The 21,536-nt window shown below is 53.2% G+C and overlaps 1 protein-coding gene across 1 annotated transcript; it reads left to right on the plus strand.

Annotated features, from left to right (window-relative positions):
* Positions 1-329: 329 nt before the first annotated feature.
* On the plus strand, positions 330-21,359 carry ITGB3 (integrin subunit beta 3). The gene is made up of 15 exons (XM_054649887.2): positions 330-665; positions 5,668-5,753; positions 9,884-10,076; positions 11,981-12,233; positions 12,940-13,102; positions 13,688-13,849; positions 14,005-14,100; positions 14,266-14,355; positions 14,731-14,865; positions 15,508-15,937; positions 18,111-18,333; positions 18,611-18,711; positions 18,833-18,952; positions 19,959-20,125; positions 21,022-21,359. Exons 1-15 carry the CDS (start codon positions 608-610, stop codon positions 21,088-21,090), a joined length of 2,346 nt encoding a protein of 781 aa, XP_054505862.1. The 5' UTR covers positions 330-607; the 3' UTR covers positions 21,091-21,359.
* Positions 21,360-21,536: the final 177 nt, after the last annotated feature.

Consider the following 21,536-nt stretch of genomic DNA (forward strand, 5'->3'; position numbering starts at 1 on the left):
AGATGTCCAGGTTTATATCCAAACTGCTGGTTCCATCAGGTGCGCTTCCTGGCTGGGTCTCCCTCAGCTCCCAGCTCTGCTTTTGCAGGGCTATTCCCTCTCTGGTGAGGGAGCTGAGAACCCACACTTCCGTATTAGTGTGTATTTGCTCTATTTCTCCTTAAATCCTTGAACTCCAGCAGCTCAAACGGGGTTTAAAACCAGCTGCCTTTCAAGAGTTAATAAAAGGAAGGAGTGAGCAAGATTTTGTAAGGAATTAAAGCGAGGCGGAACAGCCTATGGGAAAGAGCCTGTTACGAGCCCCGGGGCTGCAGGTCACCAGTGCCGAGGGAGGACTCGCTGCCAGGGTTTATTAGGTCCTTGTTTAAGCCGAGAGAGTGAAAACTTCATAAGGAGCTGGCCGCAGACCGGGCGGAGACACTCCGGCCTCCGAAGTGACGAGGCAGCAGTTTCCTCCGGCCGCCCGCTCGCTCGCCATGTGTGTCACTCACCCAGCCCTGTGATTCATCGCGTCAGCCGCTAAAAGCCTCCAGCTACTCCCGAGCCGCTGCCCATCACTCGTGAGGGGCCGGTCCCAGCAGTGCCCCCAGCCCGGGGCTCAGAGAAGATGGATCAACTCTCCGTGACCCTCGGGATCCTCCTGCTCTGCGCTACTGGCAGCTGGGGTAGGCTTACTCTGTCGCTCCTGTCTCTGTTTATAGCCATTTAGTGAAGATGTTGCCTGTTACTTCTAAAAATCCCAGTACTTTCTGCATTCCCAGGGTCTGTGATTTCACGGGAAAATCACCCGGAGGGGGAGCTGGCAGCCTGAGCTGCAGCGCATTCCCACATAGGAAGCGCCGCTCAGACCGGTTGGGCTTCGTCTGGGTCGGGACTAGGAACTTCTCAGGGATGTTATAGGGTCAAGGGATACTTTTGTGGGTTATTCTTACTGCATGTGGTAGATCTTACTGGATCTACCTACTCTGTGTTTGGCTCTGGTTACTGGTTTGTAATGCAAGGACTGGGGTGTGACTTGGGCTTCGTCCTTTATAAACAGAAAATTCACTGGGAGAAATCACGTCAGGTAATTCCTTCCTGTGTCAGTACATTTTAAGGGCGGGGGGGGGGGGGGGGGGACGGACGGACGGAACATTTATGTCAACATTGCTGTCCTGTGTTATTTTTCTCGTGGGTTTTTTTTATGCTTTTCTTTAAGAAATCTGATTTCTGGCATCATATGATCTCAGGATAAATGTAGTTTGTATTTTTTAAAAGTTTTCCAGTGTCAGAAGTACAGGAAAGCCTGGAAAAGCATTATCTCCTCCCCAGGTGTGTTCCTAGTGACTAGGCCTCAAAGGAAATCTAGAAACTGCAGTATGGTGATTTATAAATCGGTCACATTGTTTTCACAGCCAGACTTGGGGTTTGGAGCAACATTGTTCTGTCTAAAGAATTCCAGACTTTAGTGAATTCCCAGGAACAGCCTGAGGCTCTGATCTGCTGCCGGATGGAGCTGCCATTAGTACGGGACATGGGATAACCCCTGCAAGAGTTTGAGTTCATAGAGCTGCAGTTTGGGGCTGTGCACATATCTCTGGTGCCTGTGCTCAGTTTGGGGCATCCCATTCCCAGGAAGATGCTGGCAGGAAGGGAGAGGCTTGAAAGAAGAAACACCCCCAGAATGGTAGGGTGGGGATCTGCCAAGAAAGCCCAGGTCCTTATCACTTAGTCAACAGAAAGGCTGGAGAGGATGTGGTTTGTACCTTTATCAAATTTCCTCAAATGTCTTTATCAGGTTTTCTCTGTGCTCATTCTTGCTCAGTTTGGCAAAGGGGGAAAACAAAGTGTGGCTGCTCCTGCACCACTCGGAGGTTACTCTGATTGCAGACTGGGACTGAGTAATTTTCTCCAGTCAGGACAGAGTGATGTTGAGCCACAGACATCTGGGGTGTTTCAGAGACATGGAACGTCTGGGAATTTCACTGAATTCCCTAAATTCAATCTCAGGCTGGATGGGGCTTGGAACAACCTGGTCTAGTGGAAAGTGTTCCTGCTCATGGCAGGGGGTGGAACTGGATGGGCTTTAAGGTCACTTCCAATCCAAACCAGTCTGGGATTCCCTGCTTTCATCACTCTCTGGGACCACAGCTCTGCCCACCCCCAGGTGGGTGGTTCCCATCATCATGAACAGTTTATCTCCCATTTCCTTGTATTTCAGGATTGCTTTTTTTTCAAAAACTGGAGTCTTTAGGATCAGCTCATTGAGTGAAACCAGCTGCTATCATAATTTAAAAATGCAGGTTTTGTACTTGGGTTTATTAGTTTTTATGGCTAGGGAAAAAAGCTCCAAAGATGGGGAAAAAAGTATCTAAAAACCACAAAATTTGTTAGTATAGGCTGTACTGGGATGGTGTTGACCTGCTCACAGCCAGGTAGTGTCCAAGTTTGGGAAGGACTGCCAGGCACTCACAGGGCCAAAACCTGAGAGGACTCCAGCTGCAGCATCCTCCCCATCTTTCACATCCTCCACCTCCTCCACATCCTCCACTTCCACCCATCTGTGCTTTTGTTCCCACATCTTCACAAGGTCCCTGCTACCACGAAACTCTTCCAACACTGCATCCCTGCATCCAGCCATGCAACCAGTGCTGGGAATGCCAAAAAAGGAACATTTCCCCGTGGTGGGGTGTGCAGTTGCCTGCTCACAGCAGGACCAGCCTCATGTTTGGATGGTCATAACTGCCAAGGCTCTGCTCCATCCAGCCCCATGGAAATGCAGCCAAGAATGGCCCTGTACAGTGCTGGAGATTTGTTCCAAGGAAGGGAAGGGTCTTCCATCCCCAGCAAAGTCTTGGTCATGGACACCATAGGGACCACAGGGCTATGTGTGTCTGGGAGCAGATACAGACCTCCAGAGACCCTCCAGGCAAAGTCACCAGCAATGCACAGTGGCATGATGTGACATCAGACCCCAGGACAGCCTTGGTAATGGCAGCATCCCTCACTCAGGGACTTCCCAGCTGTAGCCCCACCTGATCCCATGTGCAGCTCCCCAGCCATGACTGTGCTCTGCCTAGGTCTATGGCCCTCATTCCAAAATCCACCAGAAGACTGGATTTACATCCCCAGCAAAGAGAGGGGACACCAGATAAAGGACCCCTAGGCTTTGGGGTGGCAGCAGAAGGAGAGGAAAGGAAACCACCTGGGGCCAGGACCTGCACACACGCAGGAGGTAGTTTGTTCCAAATGGTGAGGAGCAGATGAGCTCAGAGGGTCCTAAGTCTCAAGATCAAGGGGCTCCTTAGCCTCAAGATCAGATTTCATGGCATGAGGAGGCACCCTGGGGCTCTGCCAGCAGACATAACCCTGGAATCCTCCACATGGAGTTTAGTGGAACCTGGTCTCATTGAGACCAGGGTTAACACTGCTCAGGGGAAACTGAGGCAGGGAGTGGCTGAGGAACTGGGTCAAGTCACAGGGAAAACCTGTTTGAGGAAGGATTTGGACTGGTGAGTCTCATGTCCCAGAGCCCTCATGGAGGCCTTGTCAGCTCTGCCCTTCCCCAGCAAGGTGGGTGCTGGGGCAGGGCCAGGTGACTAAACCAGATAAAACCCACCATGAGGGGACAAAACCCACACTGGCATTGAACAGGAGCCTGGACCAGGAGTGCTGCTGGTGGCACTCAGTGCTGTAACTGCCTGAACAGAGCTGAGCAACCACAGTTACAAGCCAGCAGCTAGACATGGCCACTACAAGAAGGATGTGAGAGTGGAAAGCAGGGATACCCCTGGCTTGTGGCAGGTGGGTACTTGGCACCTCTCCCCATCCCTGAATCAAGGGCTGTCATCCTGGTGCTCATATCAAAGCACCAGGGCTCCCCTGGGACCTGCGGATTTGGAAGCTGTTTCTGTGTTCAGGCAAGTGGCCCCGGGGTTGGAAGCTCTGAGCATTTAGTCCAGAGCACCTGGAGCTGCCAGGGCTGTCTTATCCCTGAGGGCTGTCTGGGCAGTGCCTCTCTGTTTCCCGGAGGCTGAGCTAGCTCCCAGCTGCAGGGCACAGCACAAATAAATCCATGGCACGTGCTCTGGCTGCAGCCACCGGCACTTGGCAGGGCAGGAGGGATTTCACATGGACACAGCAGGAGCCGGCGAGAGCCACGGGAGGTGGTGTTGTCATTGGTTTCAGAGAGCCCTTTGCCCTCCCTCTTCATAGCCCTGTCCACCCAAGGATCAGTGCTGCTGCTGGCACATTGCTGAGGTGCAGGAAGCACTGGAGACTATCCTGTCACTCTTCTGGCCAATGTTACATTTAAAATCTGTCTCATCCTCACATGGAGCCAGGTATTTCAGGGTATGATGAGAGCTCTGGGCATCGGTGCCACCCCAAAACTGGTGCTAAGCAAGGCACTTGGGCTCAGTCTTTAGTTTAGTCTGGGACAAGTGGGAACTGCAGGTGTCAGAGGCACGATGGGGATGCTCTGGGGCACATCCCCAAGCAGCCGCTGGCCCCTGGGACTGGCACAGCCTGGGACACCACCCTCAAATAGACTCACACAGGTGTGAACACATGTGTACACTCCCTGGCTACATGCCAGCAGGCAGGAGTGCACGGGGCTGTGGTTGTGGTTCTGCTCAAAGATCTGATGATGTTGTTTCACCATTTCCTCTTTCTGCTTTGTGTTCCATTTCCTGTGGTTGTGGGACACTGCTCAGACAGCCCTGGGCAACCATGGGGGCACTTAGGGCAGAGGGGGAGGCCCTAGTGCCCACTGCTCCCCGCCAGCATCCCCCAGGCTCCCCAGGCTGCAGTGTGTCCCAGCCAAGTGGGTACTTGGCTCCAGTTTTCTCTGCCTAGGGAATCCTAAAACTGCCAAGATGCTTGTGCCAAGGAGGGAGGAGGAACCAAGGGTGACACCAGGCAGTGCTGTCCCAGCCACTTGTCACACCAGCCGTTGGCAGCAGAAACCGCAGGGCCACTCACTCTGGTCTGTGTCAGAGGAGCTCCTCCTGCCCCTGGGCTCCACAGGCATTTTATGGCCCTTTAATTCTCCCCCAAAGGCTCACCAGCCTCTGATCTTCAGGACTGGTAGCAGCAGGTATCTCCCAGAGTCCCCACAGCCACTGACAGAGCCCAGGCTTTCCTGGGACATAGGTGACAACCACCACCAGCACATTTCTGGAGTTGTGTCCTTTCACTCCCCTCGTTTCCCTGGATTTGAAGCCGAGCCAAAACCAGCCACTGAGTTTAGTGTCTGCTCAAGGTGTCAACAACACCCTGGATCAAGGTGATGGGAAGAGGCGACAATCGCTGACAGGGCTATGGGTATCGCTGTGCACCCTTGGGAATTCACCCATTCCACTCCTGCTGCCCCAAAGTGTCTGCAGGACTCTCTGCAAGGATACATGAACTCCCTGCCAGGGGGCTTCACTCCAACAGCCATGTGATGCTGCAGGGTCGTGAGAGGACCCGTTGAGGAGCTGGTGGGTAGGGAATGATGCTCAGCCTTGGGCAAGATGAGGCTCATACCAGGCTGGAGAGAGCAAGGAGGCAACATCCAGGGTTTGCAGGTGGGAAAAGGGATAGAGAAGGGCCCTGGTGGGGCTCTGGTTGCTCAGAAGCTGGTGGCTGAGCACACATGTGAGTTTGCGTTCTGTGGGCTGTAATTGCTCTGTTTTGCTGTTTCAGGGGGCAACATCTGCACCACCCGTGGGGTGAACTCCTGCAAGCAGTGCCTGGCTGTCAGTCCCCTCTGTGCCTGGTGCTCTGCTGAGGTAAGAGCTAGGGGCTAAGCAGGGCCCTGAGAAGGGAAAGGGATGTAAAGGAAGGGAAGAACCTTTGGGATAAGTGTAGGTTACAGCCACAAGCTCAGTCTCCATCTGTTCCCCCTGTATCTAAACAGATTCATTGGTGGCACCTGGCTCAGAACCTCAGCTCAAGGCACTTGGTCAGTGGGCACTACTTCTGCCCTGCTCCAAAAATATGCCCCTTATCTGGGTGTGTTGGTGGGAGCTACATTGAGCTGGCTGGGAAATGTTGGTGTTTCCACTAGGAATTCACTTTATCTTTCAAATAATGTACATTTAAAAACTTGGTTTACTTTTGGTTTGCTTCTTGGAAACCTGTTGTAAAGCACTGGCTGAAGGAGCCTAATTCCTAGAAGGGGTGAAAAGGGAAGGGCGCCTAGAAGGCTTGCAAGGAGGAATTGAAAATACTCATCGGAAGTTAAAGGCTGGGTTTAAAGCCTTTTTCATTAGAAATAAGGGGAGAAGACAAGGTGCCTGTTTTTGGTTACTAAGCTAAAGTGGATGGGAGTGCTGAGCTGTGGCTCTCAAATCATCCTGTTTGGGTAGGTGAGAGCCAAGCAGATCTGCCACGTTGCCCTCCAAAAATGCTGCCCTGGGGGTTAATCCATTGGGTAAGAGGAGGGAGTTTCCCAGGAGGGAGTTTCCCAAGGGGATGTGAGAGGAGCCCCAGGGCAGAGCCAAGGGGAGGTGATGGGGATGGGGAGAGGTGATGAAACTTTCAAGGCTTTCCTTGCTTTCTCCTTCTCTGTCCTTGAAGACCCATTTATATCAGCTGCAGCTGTGCCCATAATGCCCGCTGGGACTTGGAAAAGACCTGGGGCTGCTGGATCATGCCAGCAATTGTCTAATGCTTTGGGATCAATGCATATCTAGACGGGAGGCCTCTGGCTTGCTGTGCCCATCAGATCTGATGCTTGGCATGTGGTGTGAATAAAGATGTTTGTGCCCATCTAATCTCCCGCAAGGAGTGGCTGAAACATGCAGCTTGATAAGGGCTTCCCTCTCCATTCCCTCCTTCGAGGGGAATGGTGGCTGGGCTGGGCTGAGCTCTTCCTTCCCAGCCGCTGATCCTGGTCTGCACTGGTGGCTTGACGGTGCAGAGGGAGCCGTGATGGGGTTTTTTTCCTCCAGAACAGCAAAGGTTTCCAAAAAAGGAAATATTTCCTCTCTGAGCTGCGCTGCCGGGCAAGAGTGAGGGAGCCGTCCTGCTGCTAGACCCAGCCCCCGGAGAGCTGGGCTGTGCACTGTGCTCATCAACTCTGCCTCCAACATCTGGACCACGTTGTCTTAATTTAGCAAATGAGGGTTTTTTTCTGTGGGTTTGTTTAATTTCCCTAGGGTGGGGGAGGGTTCTGATACTGCGCACCCACCCCCCACCCCAGTTTTTAAAGGGACAGTGCCCATATTTGTGCTCGTTCTGCTCCCACTACAGCCCTTTTCCACTCACACTGCCTTCCCAAGGAGCATGTGGTGATGGTTTACTCCTGCTCCGTCCTGGTTTTGGATTGGAGAAGCATTTCATTGTGGTTTCTTGTGGTCACTGACCCCGCCGAGCATTGATGCAGAGCAGAGTTGAGTTTTATTTATTTTTCAAAAACCTTGACCACTCTTACCAACAAATAGATGTTCTCATCTGCTTTTTTGGAAAAAGCCAGCCAAGCTGTAACACTGAGACAAATCTCTAAAGTGCCTTTGGAGATTATTGTGGCAGATCCTTCAGGGTCTCACCCACCCAAAATGTCACCCACTCTGGGTCTCTTGGAGGCTAGACTGGACCAGATTTGGATTTCAGAGAAGCTGATGGAAGGTTTTAGCTTAATTTGTGGAGGTGTCTGTGCTCTGAGTGCTCCCAAGAGCTGTTCTGCAGAGAAGCTGATGCTGCATGTGGTTGTGTCCGAGATGAAAACAGAGATGCCCTGGGGAATATGCAAATTCCCACAGGCTTCCCGCCTGGGAGCTCAGGGATGGAACTGGCTCTGCCAGAGCCCTGCCTGACCCTGCCCTCACTAATCAGCTCTGGAGGCAGTGATTGGGATAAAATAATCAGGTTTCCCATTCTGAAGGGAGTGTGAGCAGATGTCCGCTCTGCAGTGGGACAGGGCAGGGAGAGCTGGCGAGCATCTCTGGGAAGGGCTGTGGGATGGCTGGGACAGAGAGGGTGCACACATCTCCCTGTAGGGAGCTGGTGCCATCAGGGCTGTGCTGACAGGGAATGGGTTTCTCATGGATGAAATCCCTGTGCTGTGAGTTTGTCACCAGCAAGCTTGGGCTGTCTCCAGGTCACTCCTAACTAGGGCTGTGCCCCAGTTGTTGCGTCGGCAAAGTGACAGAGCCCAGGGTCAAAAACAGACTGGGGGCTGCCAGGGCCTTGTAGCCAAATGTCCCACTTTTGTGGTAGCTTTTGTTGTTGGAGAGGCTCCTGTAAGTCTTCAGTCAGTCACTGTATTTAGGACTCCAAAGAAAGGGGAAGGATGCAGCCCTGGGGTTAAACACTCTCCATGGAAATCTCACAGCAGGAATGATGCTGCTGATCCCATAAGGTGCCATGAGGCCTCTTAGGTCCTGGGAGCTCCCTACAATCTTCAGGTATCACTGAGTACCATGGTTAAAACCCACCTGCCCAGCATGCTTTTCGTCCACATATTTTTCCAGTGATTTCCCTGACTGGGACAGGAATGTACATGGTGATTGATGGGATCTGGAGTGAACTAGCTACCCCTTCCCACAGCAGGGAGCCCTGTGGAGTAAGCTTATGGCTGGGTGGGTGGGTTTGAGGGAGCTAATTTGGAGGGATGACTTGTCCTCCTCTCTGTCAGCACACTGCCCAGGCGGAGCAGGGTAGGAACACGCCTGCTGATGTATTTTTTGGCTATTGCTTGGCCACAGTTTCCAGAGGGCTGTGGGCCAGCCAGGGCCTCCTGACACCATTTGTGTTTTTCTACTTGTTTACATAAAACATACAAATTCATCCCTGGGTTCAACCAGCCTGAACAGAGTTCATGGCAGTTGATATCCTGCACAGGAACTTCTCTAGCATTAGAAAGCTCAGCAGTGGATTCCAGCATTCCAGGAGCAGGGAGGGCACTGAACCAGCCCCACCAGGACTTGTGCCACCTCCCTTTGCTGCAGGAAGAGGCTGTGGTGGTCCTCTGCTGGAGGACTCTAATACAGAAAGATTTGGGCTGAGGGAGGGAGATAAAGAATCCCTTTGGAGGGGAGGGTGGGTGCTCCCTGAGCAGGAACATGAGGCAGCTGATCACAGCAGTGTTGGGCTGGGAGAGAAATTCTTCCTATATTTGTCTTCATAAGCAACCAAAGGAGTAGGAACCCTCCTGAATGTTCTGTGATAAGAACAAGGAACCAGAAGCTTTCTAGGAAAGGAGGGACAAGGCTGGAGCTCACCGTGACTCCACACTTTGTGCTTCCTACCCCTGACAGGCTCTTCAAGGCTTTTCCCACAGCCCCAGTGCCTTTGGACTCTTTCATTCCTTTTTTGGTGCTCCTTTCCCCAGTCGGCTCCATCCATTAGGAAGCTGGAGAGCTGGAGATAAGTCTGATCCACTTCCAGACAGGAACTGAGCACTGCTCTGTGCAATGAGCTCACCCACAGTGGACACACTTCTTGCTCATGGCAGGATTTCTAAGGGCCCATGTTGGAAAAATGGGGGGAAAGGTGATTTGTCTTTTGTCAAAGTAATAAATAATTTTAAAAGTCCCACACTGCCTCTACCCAGCTTGCCATGTTCACATCCTGCCACACCCTCCTCTAGCCATCCCAGAGAGACAGGATTTCCTTTAAGCTCTGCCAAAACCCAGACCTAAGGCTCCAGCTGCTAGGAGTCAGGAGGAGGTTGGCAGGGATGTGTTATCCATCATTCCTTGGCAAGGGCTGATGGGCTCCTGCAGGAGTTGCTCCAGCAGGAGTTGCTGATCCCAAATCCCCTCTGTCTGCCGCCTTCCTCAGGCAAGAGACTGTATACCCCAAGAAGCCTTTGATCCTTTTCTGGAGTCAGGGGTTCTCCCAGGAAAAGGTGGGGGCCTTTCTCCTTCTCCCACCATAGTCCTGGGAGGCTCCTGACTGTGTCCCTCCCCCACAGGTCTGGGCACAGTCGACCCCGCGCTGTGACCTGCGTACCAACCTCCTGCTCAACGGCTGCAGGCAGGACCACATCGAGTCCCCCAGCAGCAGCGTCACCATCCTGGAGGACCGGCCCCTCAGCAACAAGGGCTCGGGGGGGTCCACCACCACCCAGATGAGCCCCCAGAGAATACAGCTAAACCTGCGGCCAGGTAAGAGCCCGCAGACTGATGTAGGAAGGGGGACATGCAGTGGGAATGACCCAAAGGGCTCAGGCACTGTGTGAGCCATCACTCTGCCTCACTGGCCAGGGTGGTCTCATGTCCTTCAGGGACAAGGCCAGGCTGCCGGCAGCACAGAATCCTCCAGAACATCTCTGGTGGGCAGCTGAGCTCTCTGATAGCTGTGTTTTTTCTCTTATCTCAGTCCTGAGGTATTTGAGGGGCAGGATAGGATGTGACTTAAACAACACATGGGGTATTTTATAAAGCTGTTCAGACCTGAGGCACTGCTTCTGTGCTCAGAATGCCTGAGTGGAAGTCAGCTCATATCTAACAAGCTGCAGAGCAGCTATCAGGGTTGGGCTGCCACCAGATCCCTGTAATATCCCAGGCTCTGCTCAGCCAGGCAGGCTGGAGCAAATTAACTGCTCTGGTCCTTTGCCAGCATCCGGGAGTTTCAAGGATGCCAGGCAGGAGGCAAAGCTATAGGGCACATGGCCTCTGTGCACATCCTTGGGCATGGGCAGGAGGAGTCCTGCCCCATTGGAAGGACAGCAAGCAGAGGAATCCCCACACAATTGGGACATGGAGCTTCTAAGTGGCCCTTGTTCTCTAGCTCTAGAGGTTGTTGTCAGGAGGAAGGTGAGTATGCTGCTCTGAGTGCTGTAAATCCCTGTTCCTTGGAATAAAGAGGAGAGATCCCCAGCTTGATACCATCTCTGCTGAACCAAGAAGGTTTGGCATAAGTTGTCTGCCTTGACTCATGAACCAATACCAAATCACAAAGGATACAAGCAGGACAGGTCACAGCTCATGTTCCACAAGCTCAGAATCCTCATGGTTTCAGCTCAATGAGGACAAACAGCTGCTTTCTAAGCACAAAAATGGGACCCCTGGCTCCCAGCACAGCTGGAGAGGGGATGGAGCATTTCGGGCTGTCATAAATTTTGAAACTTTCTTCATCCTGAAAGAACATGGCATGCAGATTTAGACAGAAATATGAAAACAATAATAATTTAAGCTCAGTTAAGGCCTTTTCTTCTCAACATGTGAGGTGTTCTGACAAGGCTTCAGCTGTGCCCTGGGTTATGTTTCAAAGAAACCATTTCAAAGATCAGAAGAAAGGACCTGTGTCTCTTAAAAAGGAAGAAAGAAAACGTCAACCCTAAGCGTTTTCAGCTTTTTTTTAATATATGTGCAGAAGTCATCAAAACTGGGATGTTTCCCAGAAGGTCCTTTCTAAGGAGGTTTTTGTTTCAATGGAAAATGTTTCACCAAAATTTTCTCAGAAGGGGCTGGGAGAGCCAAGAGGAGAGGAAAGGAACGGGGATGGGGGAGGGAGCAGAAAATTATCAGAGTCCTTGGAAGCTCAGAGAAGTCCGAAGAAGTCTTGCAGCCTTCCTTGTGATCCCTTTAAGACCTGCTGCCCACACACTGGGGATTTCCCTCACTCCATCCAGCTGTTCCTGTAGGATATCTTGAGAGGTCAGCCCTGGACAGGAAGATCTGCTCATGTCCCAGCACTGAGAGTTTAGGAGAACAGGAGGCATAACCCCCATCTGCCATAGAATTCCAGAACAGTTTTGGGGTTGGAAGGAACCTTGAAGACAATGCTGTTCCACTTCCTGCCATGGGCAGGGACACTTTCCACTATCCCAGGTTGCTCCAAGTTCAATCCAACCTGGCCTCGGACACTTCCAGGGGGTACACAGCGCATCTCCTATGCAAGCACCTGACTAAGGGCTTTGCCCCTCTGTCTAAGGGTAATGTTCTCCTCCTAAAAGCTTTAACCATCCCCTTGGGTTCCTGCTGACCCCTCCCCCTTAATCCTGTGGTGAGCCCCCCTCCCCCTTCCAGGAGACGAGATCTCACTCTACTGCCCTGTCATTTTGCAGATGACTCCCAGGTCTTTCACGTCCAAGTGCGTCAAGTGGAAGATTACCCTGTGGACATCTACTACCTCATGGACCTGTCTAACTCAATGAAGGATGATCTGAGGAACATCCAGAACCTGGGCACAAAACTGGCCAGTGAGATGCGTAAGCTCACCAGCAACCTACGCATCGGCTTTGGGGCCTTTGTGGACAAACCCATTTCCCCCTACATGTACATATCTCCTCCAGAAGCCATCAAGAACCCTTGCTATGAGTAAGTCCAGGTTGAGGGAGTCCTGTAAGGGCCAGAAGTTGATGGGACACCACTGCAATGTGGCTGGAAATCCACATGAGTTGGTGAAGAACTGAAGCTCATAGAAAAGACCTGTGTTTGAGAGGTTCTTGAAAGGTTGTCTCCCAAAGGAAGGACAACAGGCTGGAACAGGGAAAGAGTGTGAGGAAGAAGGAATGGCAGAAGTATTAGGAACTGAATTCATCCCCATTCCCTGTTCCTCTGTGCTACTAGGAGCGGGGTAGGCAGAAAAGTGACGTTGAGCCTGGGAGGAAAAGAGGGGAGTGGAGAAAGTGGGTGCCTGATTCTGGACAGGGTTCAAACTTCAGTGCTATCTGTTCTGCTGACACAGGGAGGAAGAGCAGGTCTAAATTAGAAATATCATTATCAAGGGAAAGCTCTTGAGGGAAAAAATTTGCATCATGTTTTCAAAAGAAATGTTGAGGCTGGAAGAAAATGACTCCTAAAAATCCCAGCAGGACTGAGGCTGGGGGCTGACCTGAGCCCAGCATCTCTACAACATTAATTTTATTTAAAAGGTCCTTCACCAGCCTCAGGCTCTTGGGGAGCATTGGGTCCCTCCAGCACATCCTGGGCAGGACCATGGGATATTGGGATGGCTGTAGGGCAGGGATGGGAGCTGGAAGAGCCTGATGAGCCCTGTGCCCTGAGCGTTCTCCTCCTACAGGATCGGGGAAACCTGCCTGCCCATGTTTGGGTACAAACACGTCCTGTCGCTCACGGATGAGGTGACTCGCTTCAACGAGGAGGTGCGGAAGCAGAGCGTCTCCCGGAACCGCGATGCTCCTGAGGGCGGCTTCGATGCCATCATCCAGGCCACCGTGTGCGATGTAAGGGGCAGGAAGGCCTGGCTGGCGTCAGGGCAGGATCACCAGGCTGGGCCAGGTGGATTGGCAGGGACCAATCAATCCTTCCCAGACATGATCATAAGCCTTGTTGAGTTGTTGTATGACTGATTTCTGGAGAGGGCGAACATTCAAGTGAGACATTTCCAGACCAATGGTCAAGGGAAGAGAAGGACTCTCATGAGATCACGGTAGGGGAGAGGAGCAGAGCAGGTGCTCGAGAACAATCCCATGTCAGCCCTGCAGTGACCAGTCCAGAAGGGACAACACTTCCTATGCCTTCACCTTGGTTTTGCTGGAGATCTTGCATCCCTGAGTCATTAACCATGGTGATTAACACTCTAACCAATTAAACTCATCTTTCACCTACAAGCAGCCCATGGCCCCCTTCCAGACTCCACACTCCCACAGCACTTCCCTGCGAGAGCAATTGCCTTGGTTTCCTGTGCAGAGGTTGGTTTCTACAGCCAAGCTGTGACCCCCTGGCACAAAGGCAGCAGTGGAGTGCTGGCACATGGGGCTGCCCTCAGCATGTGCTGACACATGACTGGGAGCTGCCTTTCACTGCAGGAAAAAATTGGCTGGAGGAATGATGCTTCCCATCTGCTCGTCTTCACCACGGATGCGAAGACCCACATTGCACTGGACGGGCGGCTGGCTGGCATCGTGCAGCCCAATGATGCCCAGTGCCACATCGACAAGGATAATTTCTACTCTGCCACCACCACACTGGTAAAGCCTGACCCAGGCATGGGGTTGTGGAGCCCAGAGCACCTGTTGGGTCCCCATGGGATGGGAAAGGTGTTTCAGCCATGGTTGGAGAGCATGATGGGGACCAAGGTGGGAGGGTGTACATGTTCCTAGGCTATAGCTCTCCTCTTCCCCAGGACTATCCCTCTCTGGGCCTGATGACTGAGAAACTCTCACAGAAGAACATCAACTTGATCTTTGCTGTAACAGATACAGTTGTTGGCCTCTACCAGGTACCAGCTGCAAAGCCACCCTTCTGGGGGTCTGGTGGACAACGGATGGCTGGACATGGCTTGGTGGTCTGTCCTATCAAAGCTCCCATGTTCCCAGACAGGGTTTCTCTGAGCCATGGCACATTTACCCATAACAAACAGACCTTGTTTATGATACTCCTACAGAACTACAGTGAGCTGATCCCAGGCACAACCGTGGGCACCTTGTCCAGAGACTCCAGCAACGTCCTGCAGCTCATAGTGGACTCATATGGGGTGAGTGTGCAGTGTGATGGCCCCACAACAGCACTCTTCATAACAAAACAGCCACTGCTCCCACTGCCAACAACCCACAGATTTGTCAGCTCCCCCAGTCCCAAGCATCCTCCTTGGAACAGCTGTGACTGTCTGCTTCCACCCATGTGTGCAAGTGTGGGAGATCACTGTGTTCACTGCCTGTCCTTTCCTGTCTTGAAAACTTTTCCCCGTAGAGAATGACATAGCTGAGGCTTGAGAAAGACTGGGGCACTTGGCTCCTTTCCCATGTGCATGGGAGCATCACTGTGGTGCTGGAGGCAGGGGAGGACCCCACCAGGGCTAAGCCCTGCCCAGCCTGTGCTGTGTCTTCATCAGTCCTCTCTCCTTCCCTAGAAAATCCGCTCCAAAGTGGAGCTGGAGGTGCGTGACCTCCCTGAAGAGCTGTCCCTGACCTTCAATGCCACCTGCCTCAACAACGAGGTCATCCCTGGGCTCAAGTCCTGCATGGGGCTCAAGATCGGGGACACGGTGAGGATCCCACTCATGGGCTTGGCTTTTCTCCCCTCTATGTAGCAGCACTGCCAGGTCATCTGTTGCTCTGCACCAGCACCATCTGCTTGTCCAATGACCTCCCAGGTGACACGGACCCTGGAATCTCAGCACTAGAGAGAGAGAGAGGTCCAGCAGGGTGGGTGCAAGGAGGAGAATGCTTTTTTGAATCTGCTGGATGCAAACTCCGATCTCTCTAGCTCAGCCTGAGCTGCTGCCCACAGGGCATGCGAACATGGAATCATTTGGGTTGGAAAAGCCCTCTAAGACCATCAAGTCCAACCACTAACTGATCTCTGACAGGTCCAACACTAAACCATGTCCCTGAGCACCATATCTACAGGTTTTTGGACACTTCCAGGGACAGTGATTCTACTTCTTCCCTGCACAGCCGGTGCCAGAGCCGGACAAACCTCTCAGTGAAGAAATTTTTCCTAATATTGAACCTAAAATTTTCCTGGTTACTGTGGCAAGCATATTATCTAGCCCACATTGTGCTGGGACAGCTTTGATAAACTTTGATGAGCCCAAAGAGACCTGGTGGCTCCCATTTCTGAGCTCCTTAAGCAGGAGCATGGACTGGAGCAGGTACTGACATCCAGACACATCTTTGCCCTCCAGGTGAGCTTCAGTATCGAGGCCAAAGTGCGGGGCTGCCCCCAGAAGCAGCAGAAATCCTTCACCATCAAACCTGTGGGCTTCAAGGACAGCCTGACGGTGGTGGTGAACTTCGACTGCGAGTGCTCCTGTGAGAGCCACGCCGAGAGCAACAGCCCGTCCTGCAGCCATGGCAATGGCACTCTGGAGTGCGGCGTGTGCCGCTGCAACCCCGGGCGCCTGGGCTCCCACTGCGAGTGCTCGGAGGAGGAGTACAACCCCTCCCAGCAGGACAACTGCAGCCCCTGGCCAGGCCAGCCCCTGTGCAGCCAGCGTGGCGAGTGCATCTGCGGGCAGTGCGTGTGCCACAGCAGCGACTTTGGGAAGGTGACGGGCAAGTACTGCGAGTGTGACGACTTTTCCTGTGTTCGCTTCAAGGGCCAGATGTGCTCGGGTGAGTGCTGGGCTTGGGGCTGTTTAGGCTGCCTGAGATCCTGGGCAAGGGAGACACCAGTCATTTTGGGGCTTGTCCTGTGAGTTGTCCCCACCTTTGACTTGTTCAGCCATGACTTTCCCTGCACCAGCCCTGGTCTGAAGTGATGCAAGGGGAATTACTACCTTTTTGGCCACTGTTACCACCTCCTGTTCCTGAGAGCTGGGAGTGGGGATGGGCTAGAAGGTTAAAAAGGAGGCTTAGTGGGGACCAAGCGAAGCAGCTCTGGGGTGTACAGAGCAGGGAACTTGCTTGAACCATACATCTCAAACACATCAGATGTACTGCTCTGCAGGAGGAAACGCTAGGGAGGGGGAAGGGTGGGGAGAGGTGGGTTTTATGCTCCACCCAGTTCTGGAAGACTTCATAGTGGCAAAAGTGGGGGAAGTAAATCCTCCTTCCTTGCTGGCCTTACAACATCTCCCCTCCTTAATATTCATCTCTGCCACATGCTCCCAGACTCCCCCTCTCCAGTCCAGCTGCTCTCAGTACTGGGAAGAGAGGACCAGGTCCTTGGGTTCTCTGGTTCTTCTCCCAGGGAAGAAGCCCTCCTACAGAAACCCCATCCCAACAGCAGTTCCAAATGTCCTGATATGCCAGGGCCTCTTACCCACCAAGAACCTTCATTTAAGGTTCCTTCCACCCACATCTCCAGTAAACACTGAAGGTCTGAGTGAATTGCAGTGCTCTGCCCATCTCATGTATTTAAGGGATGTGAGAGAGATGACATTGCGTAGGAATGAGGCATGAAACTGTGGCACATCGTCTCCAGGAGCAAAGCACCCCAAAACTGATTTAAGGGGGGAATGGGAGAGGGGTAGCCACTCCCATTCCTAACCCTAGCCTCCCTCTGTAAGCCCAGGATAGGTGGCTGCTAACAGAGTGCCAGAAAAAGACACCACTTCCCTGCTGAAATCCCAAAAATCCCCAGGAAAATATCAGTGGCCAAAGCTGATTCCACTCCTGGAGCCCAGCTTGGATGAGGTGAAACCTGGGGCCAGATGACGCTCGATTCTTGCTCCCCTCCCTGATGTCCCCAAATTGAGTTTTTGATATCCCACCTGCCCCTCAGGCCAACTTCATGGCTCACACTGCCTCTGTGCTGCTCAGACTGATCCTTTATCTTAACAGCCTGCTGATAAAGGAGGTGGAAACGCTGGGTTTCCCCCACCCTGAGTAGTCAGTGTCCTCAAGGAGCCTGTTCCTGTTTGAACAGGGGCTGCAGGTCCCCAGGGTGGAGGAAGGGCAATGATGAAGAGCTGCTCCTGGCCAGGGTGGGCTGTTAATTAACCTGAACTCTCTGACCCCGTTGAGCCACTTCTCCCCAGCCTACCCGTCTGTTTCCATGCCTTGTCACCCAGTGTGGCACTATTTTCCTGTGACTCAGCCCTAGTTCCTCATTAATGGGGTTATACATTTATTTCACATACTGGTGCCTCCAAGGGCATGGCTGGGACAGTGCCCAGCTGATCCCCCGCCGGGAGCAGCATTCCCAACGTGTCCCTCCCACTGTGCTCAGGGCTCAGGACAGGTCAGCGCCTGCAGGTCCACAGTGTTTCCACCACTTGCTGTGTCTCGTCTTTGAGCTGAAATAAACCACAATCCAAATAGCTCCAGGGTTTGGCAGGATTTGAGCATGCCTGTCTGTCTGTCTGACTAAACCAGTCTCAGTGAACGTGTGTTGGGCTTTTCCCAGCAGTCAGCTTTCCCTGTCTGGTCCAGGCCTGAGAAAGGAGTCAGACTTGGGGGCTTTGACCAGATGTCCTGATTCAATCTGAAATGAAAAGCCACAGAAAGAACTTGACTTGCTCAGAGACAGATCTGATAGAGCATCTCCAGTTGCTGCAGCTGGAGCTGGGGCAGCTCAGCCTGAAATGTGGGAGTTTGTTCTTGCTTGGGTGGGATAAGAGGAGTGTTGGGCACATGGCGAAGGTCTGGGTTTGGTGTCAGCTTCTCACACCTTGCAGTGTCCCACCCCAAGGACAGTGCAAAGGAGTTGTCCTAGGTGGCCGGTCTGCCTTGCAGTGCCCACAGAGGATGAGTTGCACCTCTGGGTCATACGCATCCATATGGCGAATTGCTAACAGGCTCTGTGGAGATACTTAGAGTTCTGATGCCTTTTGGTTGTCCCCAGGCCATGGGCAGTGCAGCTGTGGGGATTGTGTGTGCAACTCAGACTGGACGGGAGACTACTGCAACTGCACCACGCGCACTGACACCTGCATGTCCAGCAATGGGCTGGTGTGCAGCGGCCACGGCTCCTGCGTGTGTGGCCGCTGCGAGTGCACCCAGCCTGGCTCCTACGGAGACACCTGCGAGAAGTGCCCCACCTGCCCGGATGCCTGCACCATCAAAAAGTGAGAAAGAGCAGAGGGCTGGGACAGGTCATACCTCATTGTGGGTTGGCAGAGAGCTGGGATAGGTCATATTCAGTGGAATTCAGGGGAGCTGGCAGAGAGCTGAGAAGGGTCATATTCCATCATGGAGCTTGCAGCACTGGTGGCAGGAGCTCTCACTATCTGCAGCCCAGTAGGGTTGGGACTGCTGTGATTTCCACAACCTGAAACTGAAAGGTGTGACAGTTGCCTGAGGAGAGCCTGGAAAAGCTCATGGAACCTCCCTCCTCTTCCACAGGGATTGTGTGGAATGCAAGAAGTTTGAGCGGGGAAAGCTAGTGGAGCAGCAGTCCTGCAGCCGCATGTGCCGTGACGACATTGAGACGGTGCATGAACTGAGTAAGAGGAGACCCAACCCCTGTCCTAATATGTGGAAATCCAGGGGGCTGCATATGCCACATGCTTTCCCTCTGTGTATGCACCCCTCAGCATGGGGACTCTGAGCCTCTCCCTCTGGCAGGTGACAGGGGCAAGGATGCTGTGAACTGCACCTATAAGGATGAGAATGACTGTGTGATGAGGTTCCAGTACTACGAGGACTCCAGTGGCAAGTCCATCCTCTATGTCATCGAGGAGCCTGGTAAGACCCAGCTGCCATGCTTAGGCTGGGGACTGCAGAATGTGCTGTGCTGGGTTTCTGTGCTGACAGGGGCGGGGGGGAATGTTGAGTTCCCTTTGTACCTCCCACTCCAGCCAGGCTCATGGGGCACCATGGCTGGGGGCTGAGAGGGATTAAAGAACTTCTTTGTCCCCTGCTCAGTGCCAGTGGGCCATGATTTCCTGCCTCTCAGGTATCACATTTCCTAAGTTATTTCATCCCCTCATTGAGACCAAGGATGGGGGCTCAACCTTCCCACCGCCCTCATCCTGTGTTTGACTTTGTGGGGGTGATTTTTCTTGGGAAGCAGATAAGAGGAGGCTCCCACCAGCAGCCCCGGGGTCTCCACTGACCTCAGCTGAGCCTGGGGCTGTGTGGCTGCAGATCCTTCAGAAGCAGGCCCATGAAGGCAGCCAACAGCTCTCACAGCAGCTGTCTGCTATGGGCAGGGTACAGCCCACACTTCCCAGCCCCACAGCCAGATGGGAGAGGAGAGGCAGGGCAAAGACTGGGGTGGCCACATGGCCCGGGGCACTGTGCAGGGGGAGCAGGAGCTGCGGAGGCTCACACTGGATCTCTCTGCCCCCATTTGCCAATTCAGTGTTGACACACAGCCAGAGGCTGGGGGGGTGTCAGTGGGCTGGTGGTTTTGGGCAAACTTCACAAGCACAAGGACTTGGTCTCTGGTGTCATCCCCCACTGCAGGTGGGACCTGTGATGCCCCTGGTCTAGCTCCAGGCTTGGGTGCAGACCCCCACCCTACAGACAGGTGCTCAAGTACTTTGGCACAGGTGCCCCATGGATGGGATCCTCCTTCACAGAGCCTGCTGTGCTCAGGGTAGAGGCTCCTGCTTGCTGGCAGAGGAGGATGATGCCCTCCTGAGACTAAAGGAGCTCCATGTACACATGGCTAGGTAGCCCCAGAGCTGCCTGAAGTTGCCCTGGGTCTGCTGAGCTCCCCGCAACCCTGCCTTCCTCTCTGCTCCAGACTGTCCAAAGGGGCCAGACGTCCTGGTGGTCCTGCTCTCAGTGACAGGTGCCATCCTGCTCATCGGCCTTGCTGCTCTGCTCATATGGAAGCTCCTCATCACCATCCACGACCGCCGTGAGTTCGCCCATTTCGAGGAGGAGAAGGCCAGGGCCAAGTGGGACACGGTGAGGAGCAGTGGATTGGGTATGCTGGGCAGGAGTCCCAAAACCCCACAGCCTCTGCCTTGAGGGATCCAGATCCCAGTGTTCCTGGCATGAGAGCCCAGCTGCTGTCTGTTGTCCCCGTGACATGGTCCTTAAGGGCCAGCTTGTCCCATTCCTCTCTAAAGCCTGGGATAGTGTCCCAGGCAGGACTCAAGGTGACACTGCCAGCCAGAATACCCCTTCCCTGAGCCTGCTGTGGTCCCAGGGGCTGTGCACACGTGATAGGAGATGTCCTAGGTTATTTTCCCCCCTCCAGCATATCCAAAGCACTTGTCAGCAGCATGACCCCCTTACTCACTGCTCACAGCAGTGTTTCCATCCCATGAGTGAGGCAGAAGGTCCCTCCTGCCACAGGATGCTGGAAAGCACTGAGGAACCCTGAGCACAAGGGAGGGGGCTGGGACAGCACTGATACCTGTCCCCCACCTATCCTCCATCTCCTAACCCCCTACAAAGTGAAGGGATGGTGTGGGATGGGATGGGATGGGATGGGTTGGGATGGGATGGGATGGGATGGGATGGGATGGGATGGGATGGGATGGGATGGGATGGGATGGGATGGGATGGGATGGGAGGCTCTTTCAAAAGGTCTCTCTCCTCCTGAGCTCCTGCTGCTTCTCCTTTCCTCCACAGCAGCTTTTCCCTATTCTGCCCCATGAAACCTTATGGGGAGCCATTAAACTGCTCATCCAAAGCCTTGGGTGGAGATAGGGATCCACTACTCCATGCTGTGACAGATGTTAAGCAGATGTTACCCCAGATGTTAAGCAGAACATTACCCCAGATGTTAAGCAGAACAAATGCTGATGCCAAGCACAAAGTGATGATGCTCTTTTTCATCTTCTTTCTTCCCCCAGACCCATAACCCTTTATATAAAGAGGCCACATCTACCTTCACCAATATTACATACCGTGGGAACATGTAAGGATGCCACATCCAGCACTGGCCATGGGATCAGCTGATGATCCATGGGATCTCCTGGAACCCAGTTTACAGAAGAGCTTGTTTGTGTCTGCCTGTGTGAATGACTGCATGTGATTTAACAAGTCCCTGACTGCCTCCAACCCCTATTGTCTGTCACCCCACTGTAACTGCAGGGATGTGCTTTCCATGGCAAACCTCGGTCCTTACCTCAGCAGGTCGCTCGCAAAGCCACCAGCCCCCCCATACACTGAACACAGAGAAATGGGATGATCTCTGTCAGTCTGTGAACTCTTTGGTGCTCATCAGGCCACAGACATTTCAGGAGCAACTGCTTGAACCACATGCTGAGCTGTGCTCTCCTCCACAGTGTGTGCTGGTGAAGTTCTGCCCACTTGGAGTCCCCTTCTGCACTGGTCTCGGTCCCTCTGGGCACAGGGACCTTCTCCT

The sequence above is a fragment of the Agelaius phoeniceus genome, chromosome 26 (assembly GCF_051311805.1).
Source record: "Agelaius phoeniceus isolate bAgePho1 chromosome 26, bAgePho1.hap1, whole genome shotgun sequence".
In the NCBI taxonomy this organism is placed as follows: Eukaryota; Metazoa; Chordata; class Aves; order Passeriformes; family Icteridae; genus Agelaius; species Agelaius phoeniceus.